The sequence below is a fragment of the Hippocampus bargibanti genome, linkage group LG02, assembly GCF_051943395.1.
Source record: "Hippocampus bargibanti isolate YZ-2025 linkage group LG02, ASM5194339v1, whole genome shotgun sequence".
Lineage (NCBI taxonomy): Eukaryota > Metazoa > Chordata > Actinopteri > Syngnathiformes > Syngnathidae > Hippocampus > Hippocampus bargibanti.
This window is the reverse complement of record NC_142735.1, coordinates 19267523-19279978: the sequence shown is the minus strand read 5'-3', so window position 1 is coordinate 19279978 and position 12456 is coordinate 19267523. Positions and strand designations below refer to the sequence as shown.

Genomic DNA, 12456 nt, shown 5'->3' with positions numbered 1-12456 from the left:
TTGCGGCAAAACTGTGCACATCTCGACAACTGCATGATAGTTAACATTTAGGCTTCTTTACCTTTTGGCTTTTCCCTTCAAGGGGTCACCCCAGCGAATCAGTGTCCGCCATCTTCAGAGGTTTGTTTTGGCCAAGCTTTTACGTAGGATGCCCTTCCTGACACAACCCTCTATTTATGCATTCTTGGGACCGGCACAAGAAGACTTATGTCCCCTTGTGGCTACAGAACAAGCAACTCGCTCAGTAAAAGGCTCCCAAACACAAAATGGTCATCGGCACAGCAACAATAAAAAAAAAATTATACTCACCATTTTTGATAGTAAACATTTAGTGTTGCACTAATATTAGTAAAGTGCTGATGTCAATAGCACAGTTCTCTCTCTCCTGTACACCCATTCGTTGCTATTCAACACAGTAAAGTATTTGTTCAATGAGCCAACACAGATTGAGTAAAATGTGAAGAGATATAAAATGCTCAGTATAAATACAATATTTGAACACTATCAGAACCACTGACCTACATTTACAACATAAAGGCTAATATTTGTTCCAGGAAATATAGTAGCATCAAATTTTCTCAACGGTATATTCTCTTCATTTTGATCTTGGCCGCTCAGCTTTTAGCGCACATAGGTGAACGTCTACCAACTCCAGTAAGTCATCAAATGGTGAGTAATTTTATTTTATTTGAATGTTGTTGTGTGTGTTACTTCCGGGTTGAAGTGAACACGGGCGCGTCTACCTGCCACTGCTCACCCGCAGAAAAAGTAATCCTGTAATGTGTCTGTTCTTCCATTCGAAACAGAGGACTCCGGTTATTTGTATAGATGGTTAATTCTTTAAAGGGCAACCGACGTCACTTTTTTGTTTTTTAACTGACATCAGGAAAACGTTTTATAGCATCTAAAATACCTAAAACACGCATAATGATATTTTTATTCAAATGCAAAACACCAATAAAAATGACTTGTGTCCAAAATCTGCAAAAAATTGAGCTGCGAATTGGGCATTTTCAAAAAGTCCCGCCCCCAATTCGTGACGTCACGCCAAGACGTCTTGCATTGCTGGAGAATCCAAACAATGGCTTCAGATACAAAAAGAATGGCTTTCTTGTTACACATCCAGTTATGAATATGATTCAAATAGTTCACCGTAGAACACTTTGCCCGCTTTCTGTCCGAAATAGAAGTTGTTGGTCTTTGTTCTTTTGTATTTTCCTTGCTAAACAGTACGGCGATAAAGCATGTCGATCCTCGCCGTCTTCTCAGTAAAATGAAACTTAAATAACGAAGTGCAGAAAGCAAAATCTGTACCGCAAGTGACAACAGCCCAACGCAATGTTAAGAAAATAAAGCACAGCCATCTGCTGGTCAACTATGGGATAGCAGTCATAAACAAATGTATCAGCTGCAGTTACAGTGTCATTGAGAGTTTTGAAAGGTGCGTATGAATAAAATGAATAATAATAATAATAATAATAATAATAATAATAATAATAATAATAATAATAATAATAATAATAAAAACATCTAAGATGGCCATGGCCATTAATAAGGCCACCATTTCCTGTCTACTGATCGGTGGATCAGAGGTGATTTGTTCCAGCCAAATTTTAAAAATCGTCTCTAACATCGAGATATATTCACGTTTAGTTAATACTCAACATTTATGATGAGTATGAGGTATTTTATTGATGGTTATGATTAATTTACTTAGCACAACTATATGAAGTTATAGGTTACGTTTCATAGTGGGCATGAGGCTTTTCTTTATTTCCCGCAATGCCTTTTGAATGGCCTATTGCAGGGGTGTCAAAGTCAGTGTTTGCCACGGGCCACATTGTAGTTATGGTTTCCTCTCGAGGGCCGTTATGAATTTGGGGAACCCATTAGAATGTTTAAATCCCTTCAAATATTACATATAGAGCACACAGCAAATTAATGAATAACTCGTTTTCAAATCTGAAGTCAAGAATAATGACTTTTATTGTGGTTGACATCCAAAAATATGAAATTTTGGCTCGGATTTTAGCAATCATAATGGAATTTAACAAGTTTGATTTGCTTTCGCGGGCCGAAAAAAATGATGTGGCGGCCCGGATTTGGCCCGCGGGCCTTGACTTTGACACCTGTGGCCTATTGAATGGCAGGCCTCGCCAACAAAACTTCATTTACCATTGTACCCTTGTACTGCAACATTGTTGGCTTTAATAGTCGGGGGGAAAGCCAAAAAAGGTTTCTTTTGACTTCATTCAGAAAATCATTACAAAGCAGGGATTTGACGGCCACTCTCTCAACCCTAGCTGTTGCCATGGTTGCAAAGGCATAAAGATCGCCGTTTGTTAGCATTCTGAAGAGACCTTCAAATTTAAACGCAGACGTGCTGTGGTTTATTGTGTCCTACCACTATAGTCAACCTCATGGGATTATGGGATGGTTTACTATTTTTCCACAAGAATGGTAAAGGTAACTTTAAATTAAATTGGGGCAGTCCCCACTGAAGGCCGTGAATTAAATGCACAACAGGCCACCGCTAAAAAGCCAATTGCTTCATATAATAAATGTAAATGTGTCCCATAGCTCAGTACAGGTCTGGCTACGCTGCACTGTATAATAATACACATTATGGCTCCGGATAAGTGCCAGCATCCACTCGTGCGCCTCATCGCCTGCTTCAGCAAATGGATGCGAGTCACTGGCTGGTACAGTTCATGCGTGTCTCTGAGGGCAACGGGTTGCTACGCTCAAAATGGGTTAGCGACATTGACAAGGTACAAATGACAGATGGAGAGCTCGAGGGCAAATATTAGTGTGTGTGTGTGTGTGGCTTCATGTTGTCAATTCTGTGAGGCCTGTGTTGCTGACAACGGGTCAATGCGGTGGGGAGACTAATGCCATGCTGGGAATCCTCCATGGAAGAGCCCTTTTACTGGCTGGTGGTGAGTAAGGGTCTCGAGCAAAGTTTTCTATCAAATACTTTTTTAAATTAAATACATCAAATGTAAGAGTGAGTTTAAACAACACTTTCTTCTGCCAAAGTTACTTTTGGTTACTCACACTTTAAACCAAGTACAGTATTGCCTGAAGGCACTTTTAAGGATGGTGATTTCAAATAAGTTTTTTTAAAATACCAAACAATTCTATATATGTTATTGGTATTGTGAATGTTGAGATTTGTGATCCATGGTTCTTCTCGCTGTGTTGCAAGTGGTCAATACAGCGCACATGCCCAAAATCAATGATGCGCGTTGTGTATTCATGCGTTTCACGAGAAAGGACAGCGCAGCCGAAAAGTGTCATAGCACTGTATTTAAAGCTCTTCAACGTAGTATGAGCACACAGCCCACCCCTAAAACAGATCCAAATCCTGTGCATCGCCCGATGGGATCGTTCAACTAAAAGGGTTTGCAATGCCACACAATATGAAATCAAGGGGAAAAGAGGATTCAAAGATATACATTTTGTATTCGCAAAAAGTTGGGATATTTGACATATGGGTGAACAGTATGTTGTTCTGTGACACTTGCGGTCTTCTTGTCTCACTATACACCCAACAAAGCTAGAGATTGGACAAAGAAAGCCCTTTGAAAAAAATTTAGGCAAAGAGCTTTTTTGGGCATGAACATTTTTTATCAACCTGAATTTATTTTTACATAAAAAAATAAGGAGTTTATTTCTTTTGTCACTGGATTTATTTAAATATTGATTACTGTATTTTTAAAATAGATTAATTAATTTGAACACTGACAAAAATGTTCAAAATTTATGGCAGCAAAGACGTATTTAATCAGAATGTATTCAAATATCCAAATATTTTTTTTATTCATCCCTAAAAGGTCAAATTATTTTTTATTTTTGGAGTACTCATTTCAAAAATAACTGGAAAACAATAATTCCCTTAATTTTCTAAAATATTGACAAAAATATATTGTGATTATTTAGAATTGATTTCATTATTTTTGGGGGGTAATCAAAATGTACTTTAAATGTTTTTGTCACTAGAAATTTACTTCAACATTGACAGCATTATCTTTTAAATATGTACAAATTGTAACTATTTTGTAAATTGAGTTCTGACTTCAACACGAGAAAAAAAACCTGATACTCCTAATCCCAATTTGAACATTGCCCAAAATTCACTGCAAGGCTTTTATTTTCCAATGTAAATTTGATTTGAACACAAAAACCTTGTTCACCCGGGTCATTGTATTTTATGCCCCTCTTAAAATTTCCCTTCTGAAATCCCAAACTTTTTGCGAGTTATGTAAACACTTCTTAAGGTTACAGCATTTGGTAAATAAATACAAAGCATACAGGGAAGATGCAACTTAAAGTCTGTGCTGTGTCGTCAATGAAAAATCAACACCAACAAAGTCCAAATGCAGTAGAGTGATGAATTCCGACTAGTTCTTCTTCTTCCAGTTTGATTCAAAGCCTTTCCAGTTGGTTTGAAAAGTATTCACGAGTACGAAGCCCTCTCGCTCGCGTCGCAGCGTGGCTCCAATAAAACCTGAAGGGCTGTCGCCTCGTTGGATTGTTTGAAAAAAAACCGCACAATCGCCACGGACGTCGTATGGCACTCGCATCCTGGTCCTGAGGCGGAGAGTGCATAATAGGACACGTTGCTGGACCCCCATGGCAAATTTTCACTATTTCAACGCCACTTCTGTGTTACGAGGATTCCACTGACTAAATATGGCTCAAAACCGGATTGGAATTGATCTTTCGACCAAAAATTGCCCAGTCCAGTGCAATAGAAAAAAAGGCATTTTTTTTCGACCAGTGTAGGGTTGCAAAATTCTTGGAAACTTTCCAACAAGAAAATTTGGGGAATACATCAAGGCTGGCTCTTAACTCGTGCACATCTTAATTCGTCACCTCACCATTTACAAATATGTTTTTTAAATGTTAAAAATTAAGCTTCTGACCTCTGAAGATGGAGGACACTGATTCGCTGTGGCAACCAACCCCTTGATGGGAAAAGCCGAAAGGAAAAGAAGAAGAAGAAAAATTAAGCTTCTGCATCACGGTAATGACAGATGCCAGTAGTTATTTTATATTTGAGATCAGCACAGCTTTTGCGTAGAAAATACGACCAGGAGGTAAAAAAAGTCTATCATAAGGGAGAGAAATGTGAACATGTTGAAAGTCGGAAAGGAGTAAGGTTACACGTCAACAGAGTGCGGATATAAACAAAGCATGTGTCGGAGTAGTTCGGAGAAAGTGTGTGTTGTGATTGTAAGAAAATGACAGTTCACAGCGTGAATGACGAACACCCATGTCATTAAACTGCCATCAAAACTCTTTCTCTGTTTTGATTTTGGTATATTTCGGATAGAAAATTCTATTTTGACACAACTTCTTTTTTGTGGAGGTGGAGTCTGAGATTTTGATCCATTCCCATAAATTTCTGTGGAAAATTCCCCAAGCCTCATAGCTTCCAGGAATGTCCCACCTCTTTGCAACCCTCGTTCAGTGCATGAGATAGATCAATGCGACCCACTTTTTGGTCCCATTATTTTTTTTCAAACAACAAACAATTGAAAAATGTTGTTTTTAGCACAACAGTCATTAGAAAACCTGTAAAACGGATTAAAACCTACAGTATCTAGAGAGGTCTGTGAAACGTCCTGAAAAGGTCAGCGATGTGGCACACAGCAAGTCTTGCAGCATTGAAAAGGCTCACGGACTTGAATACAACAACTTGGCTGCGCTCGGAATCACTGCCTTGCCACAAAACAGTTATGTTTGAAGGACAGTGGACCCCGTCTGTCTAGTCACATGGGACAATTTATTCTTTTTCAAATGGAATAATCAGCAGTTAAAAAAAACAAAAAACAAAACTACCACATATGGTGTTTCCTATCATATGTTAGCATCAAGCTAACAAATATTTTTGTGGTTTGAAAGTTATGGTGTTCTGCTTTTTTGTTTTACATCAGCTTTCCAGTCAACTTCATCTTGGCCTTTTCGTTTCCTCAAAGTGATATTACGAATGAAGTAAAGCGAAAATGTGTTTTGATGAATTGTTAAGGCGCTTGAGGTAAAACCAGATTGTTTTCCCTTATATGGTCTCTCAATGTCACAGATTCCCACCTTTAGTATGTGTGTCGGTCGCATCATTTGCTAGCTGAACTAGATCTGGCATGTTGTAAATATGTAACAGCAATGGCTGAGTAGCCTTTCAAAAGATTTTTTTGTTAGATTGAAAAATATAATATCATGCTGTAAACTCTCAGTGAACCTCCACTATTGGAAGTGTTGTTGGGATTATCATTGACCAGAATTAGCAAAAAAAACAAAACATTGGAGAATGCCAAAGTGCAAATGTGCAGGGGTCCACTGTACCTCAATCCGTGCAGAAATTGAAAACAAATTCAAACAATCCCCCTGTGCAAATTTGTCATCAGAGCTTTCCGCCACTTCCACCAATCCGAGCAGTTCGTCATGCAAATGCAAAAACTGTGTTGAAAAACCCCCCGATGTATTTTCATTTAGAAGACAGATGCATGTACCAATCCAACATTGGAATTTCCCCGAAAATAATTTTGACTCTGGATTGTGCAAAACAATTTGGCCTTTGTGACATTTACAGTTACCTCATTCACTGCCGTTCACAAATTAATTTGAGAATTGAAAATATGATGTACAGCGCCATTCCCGAATTTTTTTCAGTTTAGTTTTTTCATGCTTGGGTGCCGATAAACGCTCGGCATGGCCTCTGGTCATGTTTCCTCTTTTCCACAACGGGACAGCATTTGACTTTTGTCCATGGTAGCGTTTTTTTTTTCCAGCTTCAACTGTTGTTAAAGCGCTCTATTAACCAATATGTATACATTGCATTGTATTTTGGACAGCCGCTCTCACTTCAAGCTCATGTAACTCCAGACTCATATAATGTACAGTAATTTAGGAATTAACTCTTTTTCTTTTCGGATGAAAGAATACAGTAGAGTGTAAGGTTTCTTACACTGCCGTCCTAAAACTCCATATTCTGTGGGTCCTGGAATTCAAGTGACAATGACAAAAACCATTGCAAAAATGTTTGCACATCTGGCAGTGAATGAGTTCGTATAAAGAATTCTCTTTAAGACAAATCTGTTTCCAAATGGCAACACCTATTGCAATTTTTGGGAAATGCTGCCACCAAATCAGGCATTTTAAACACACTAAATCCTCAAGGGAGAACTATTCAGTCGAGAGTTGCAAAGTGATTTCTTCTCTTTTCTCTCATCAGGGATTCATTCAGGGATTTTGACTCAACTCTATTGTACGTGGTCTATTATAGGAAGTGGGAATCCTATTTTGTGATTAGGCAGTAGGAAATAGGAAATGATGCTTCACTTCCAATTCACTCTAAAAAGATTTTGAATCGAATCTTTCTTTTGTGTTGAGATGATTCGAGACAAATGACTCATTTCAGAATCATTCACAATGTCCCGACACCCGGATCAATAAGGTATTGGGATTTTGACTCAAGTTTTTGTGAAGTAGCTGCAAGTCCTGGTTTACTATTAAAAGTTCCTTATTTCGTGTTTAGGGAACAGTTGCTGTACGATGAATCATTTGACATTCCCAAATTCCTTATTACTTAACTCATTCATTGCCATTCCCGAATTTATTTGGGAATTGAAAATATGACAAGGAGCGCCATTTCCAAATTTGTTTGGGTTTTGGTTTTCCTTGCAGGGGGTGCCAATAAAGCGCTGGTCAGACCTCTGGCAATGTTTTTGTTTTTTTCCTTCCATGAGGCGGCAGCATTTGCCTTTTGTACAGCTACCCCCATTTTAAGCTCAGATAACTCCAGACCCATATAACTTAGGAATTAACTCATTTTTTTCTGATGAAAGAAGAGATTCTAAGGTTTATTACGCTACATTGAATGTTAATGTAGTCCTAAAACTCAATATTATGTGGTTCCTGGGATTCAAGTGACAATGACAAAAACGCTGGCACTGGAGTGGACACATTTTTGCACATCGTCTGGTAGTGAATGAGTTAAAAGTGATTTTTAGTGGACTTTTTGAGAACTATCGAGGTACACTCTGTAAAAATCCCAATTTAGTGACCACGGAATGCGGCATTCTGAATCATTCCACTTCTTTTCAACCCCCTCATAACTATAAAAGGGATTTCAGGTAAACATCGGAACTGTTTCTGTGCATTCCGTGCAAAGTTGGCGATGAGGAAAGGATTCCGACCACAGCCCTTTTGCGTCTAGCCCTCGGTGTCCATATTCAAAGCCCTTGTTGACGCGTCAGTCGTCCGGCGAGCACACCAAATGGAGCTGGTCCGGACTTCCCACGCTTCCTGTACTGGAGCTGCCGTCCCCCAGGTCCCGGGCCACCATGCACGGCAAGGCCAGCTCGGTGGAGCCGCCGGGGCTGGAGTCACTTCGACTGACGCACTCCTCCTCTAGGACCAGGCACAGCTCCTTCAGGTCCAGGTTCTCCTTGACCAGGCCGTCCTGGCTGCGCTCCAGCTCGGCCAGCTTCTTCAGGTAGCCGCCCAGGTCATCGCGCATGACCTTTGCGGCGTGGTGGCCAAAGTGCTGCCACTCGCGCGCCAGCTTCTTCACCTTGAGCCGGTCGTCGTCCAGGAAGCAGCACAGATCCCGCAGCTCCGCGTTCTCCTCCTGCAGACGTTGGTTGATGACTTTGAGCTCGCGGATCTCCATCAGGTGGCCCTGGAGCTGCTTGTTCACCTCCTTGATGAGACGACCTCGCTGGATGAGCGCCGACATCTTTTCCGACTCCTCTTTGCGAAGGCGACTCAGCAGTTCCTCTTTGGAGCATGCCAGCAGGTCTTCATCTGACATCTTTGACAGCTCCCGTGTCAGGAGCTCCCCTTCGTTGCTCATTTTCTCAATTTCAACGCTTTAAAACACAAGAGACAAAAAACAAGTCACTTTTATTTGGACGGTCATTACATTTGAAATATCTGTAACTACGGACCATTAGTCGAGTGGTTAGCACAGTGCAGAGGTCGTGAGTTAAAATCCCACCCTGGCCTCCCTGTATGGAGTTTGTATGTTCTCCGTGTGGGTTTTCTCCGGGTACTTCGGTTTCCTCACACATTCCCAAAACATGCACGGCAGGCTGATTGAACACTCTAAATTGGCGACAGGTGTGAGTGAATGGTTGTTTGTCTATGTGTGCCCTGCGATTGGCTGGCGACCGGTTCAAGGTGTCCCCCGTATACTGTCCAAAGATGGTTGGTATAGACTCCAGCACACCCCACGACGCACATGATGTAAGCGATTCAGAAAATGGGATGGATGTTTCTTATTGAAGATCTTTTCACATTCAGTTCAAATTTCTGCAGCCTATCTCAGCTGTCTTCAGGCACGAGGTGGGGGGACACCCTGAATTGGTTGACAGCCAATCGCAGGGCACACAAAGACGTACAACAGTCACTCACACACACACACCCAGGGACAATTTGCAGTGAAGTGTTTTTGGAGTGTGGGAGGAAACCGGAGGACCCAGAGGACGCCCACGCGGGCCCGGGGATAACATGCAAACTCCACACAGGGAGGCCAGACTGGGATGCGAACCGGCGACCTCTGCACTGTGAGGCCGGTGTGCTTACCACTGAACTACCATTCCGCCTCATGTCAACATATTTACAACATATTACTTAAAAAAGGACAGAAAATTAACACATATTAACTCTGATGTTCTTTCCTGCCTTCCCTTCAAGCATTTTTTTAATCAATGTTACCGCACATTCGTTGAGTAATTTCAGAAAGATACTTTTTTTATGATTTCCTTGGCTTTTAAATCTTTAGTTTGTAAAGGCATTTTAGTTTTGTCAATGCCCTTAATAAGCTACTTTTGTTCTCTTTGGTTTGCATTTGAACATCTTCATCAGTTTTTTTTTAATACCTTTAGGTGGTTTTGTTTGTGTGAAGCACAGTGTGTTGCCTTGTGTGTGAAACATGCTGTTTAAATAAACTGCGTTGTCTTGCTCCTGGTCTTTATTCAACATAGTTTAAGATGCCACGAAATTACAGACAAAGTTGATATTTATTATTTTTTATGTCGTCAGTACCAATCCCGTATTTGCTGAAAAGTCCCTGTTGTGTTCTCAAAGAAAATAAACACACTAAAACACATCCGCCCCTTTTTTCAGAAAATCTTTCTGCTGTTCTTTTTTTCTCTCTGTTATTAACTGAACATCTGACTCACTCAATGTTTTTAGGATTTTTTTATTAGTTCTTTTGGATGTAGGAAATATCTTCACTTTTGTGTTAAAAAAATTGGTAGAAAGTGTATGATTTTTTTTGTAACTAACCGATGTTTAGACCCCCTCCCTCCCGCTCCTTCAGAAATGCAAAACAAACGTGTGTTCACTGAACTGTACCTGAGAAAATGTTGCTGGGAGGATGCAATTTGTTCACACGCTGACCATCTTCATCCAGTGTGCCTTCTGGATGCAAGCATCACACCAGCAGGGTTTCTTCATTTGACAAGATTTTGTGCCCAATTGTGTACCGGTCACCAGAAGTCACCAGAAGCACCAAAAAACCGCTGCAAAAACGGGCCTCCGCGAACAAGGGAACGGTCGATGTGCGTATTTCACTTCGCCCCGAAGACGAGGAAGATGATTGTGATTTCAAGCCAGCAGCTTGGAAAAATTGCTCGCTCCATCCACCGCCGCCTTTTTAATCCATCGGGGAACGATGAACAACACAGATGTTGGGTGTTGTGATCGCCACTCACCATCCGGATCACCATCCGAGCTCAATGGACTCTCTCTCCGGTTTCTCCACTTCTGTGCGAAAGCAGCGGCTTATTTTCACAAACACTTCATTTTCAGGAGTCGGATATATTAAAAAATAGATTGCTTACAAAAGAGACCGAATTTGCTCAGTGATAAAAATCATATATGGCCATTATCCGGCTGGCCATTGAGCACAACAATGTCCGCCTCCACAAGACACTTTCACGGTTGGGATTCTCCGCTAGGGGCTACACACCATCAAGCCGCATGGAGTCACCGGAAGCAGAAAGGCTAAGAATTCAAAACAAGTGCACATGGAAACAAGGCCTCAATATTACGACGAAGCCTTCAAGCTGGTGATTCTTTTGGGTTCATGTACTATTTACAGTCATACATGTTAAGTTTCAGAAATCATAAATTGTTTTCATTTTGTACTTGCAACTCTGTAGTGCGTGTAAACATTATGTGAGCGTTAGGTAAATTAGAAGCAAATAAAACACAACAATGCTTTCATTGTTTATTTATACATTCAATTAGTATTAAAATGTATTTTGTTTTTTATATTTTCTTTTGTTTCACCTTACAAATGAACTGTCTGTATTGTGTCAATAGTTGCTTTAATAATAATAATAATAATAATAATAATAATAATAATAATAATAATAATAATAATAATAATAATAATAATACATTTTACGTGCCTTTCAAAGCTCTCAAGGACATTTTAGAGTCACAGACAAGCATATGTACTGTAATCAATAAAATACAATCACAAATAGAATACAAAAATAAAATACAATTATAAATAGAAATATAAATAAAAATACATATAAAGTGAGTATTGTGGTCAAAATCGAGAGTCTATCGACCAAATCGTGAGACTTAACATGTATATACAGTACACTAGTTTACTTCCGAGTAATGCTGACTATAAGACAACCCTATTGATGGTTAGGCAAAACTGGTTTACACCAGGATAATACTAGTATCATACTATTAGTGACATTATAAATAAAACATTAGAAAACCACCTCATTCATATTTTTGGTGGCCAAACAGAATGCTATTTAACCTCACTATTAAATGACCATGCTGCACACATCTAACACTGTTAGGACCATCTTGTAAGCATGCAACTTGTACTAGTAGCCTCTTTAAAAAGGATAAATAGTCAAACAGCATTTTGAGGAAGCTGTTTCAGAATGCATTTGATATCCTTGATGTCTCGCTTAAGGTCCATGTAGTAGTACACCATATGTCCTCCCTGGCAGGATAATAGTGACATGCTCATAGAACAAATTAAGATGCACTGATTTAAAACAGCCTGCGACTCAAAAAGTACGACTCCTGGCATGATAACATTCTACTAGTTACCATGTAGTGTTTATTTGGTAGTACCAGTAAGGCACAAAGGCCAACCAGTGCACAGTTTTGCTTTATGAGCATATTTGGGGTTCTCTGCAAGTGGGACAAAGATTAAATCATAATAAAATTGATGTGGAACGAATGACTACCTCTAATTTTTTTTTTTTTTAAAGACACACTCGTTCTACTAGTTTAGGCATTTTTCTTAACAGTGTGGACAAGTACGTACTCGTCCATGGGCCATAAATGGGATATCAGTAGTATGGAATACATTCATTCCAAATAAAAACAAATACTGTATTAATACTGTTGAACGTGTACTTTGTAATAGTTGAATGCAATTGTGCCTTTATACTTTATTGATCA

The 12456-nt window shown here is 39.7% G+C and overlaps 1 protein-coding gene across 2 annotated transcripts; it reads right to left on the bottom strand.

Annotated features, from left to right (window-relative positions):
• Nucleotides 1–3291: 3291 nt before the first annotated feature.
• Nucleotides 3292–10988, bottom strand: ccdc85b (coiled-coil domain containing 85B). Of its 2 annotated transcripts, none has more exons than XM_088989846.1 (3): nt 10854–10988; nt 10366–10776; nt 3292–8876 (listed from the first exon to the last, which is right to left on the bottom strand). In XM_088989846.1, exon 3 carries the CDS (start codon nt 8858–8860, stop codon nt 8258–8260), a length of 603 nt encoding a protein of 200 aa, XP_088845972.1. In that variant the 5' UTR covers nt 8861–8876; nt 10366–10776; nt 10854–10988; the 3' UTR covers nt 3292–8257. The 2 variants fall into 2 exon arrangements, with proteins under 2 accessions (XP_088845972.1, XP_088845973.1); XM_088989847.1 differs by having other exon boundaries at nt 3292–8635; nt 8705–8876; nt 10366–10944.
• Nucleotides 10989–12456: the final 1468 nt, after the last annotated feature.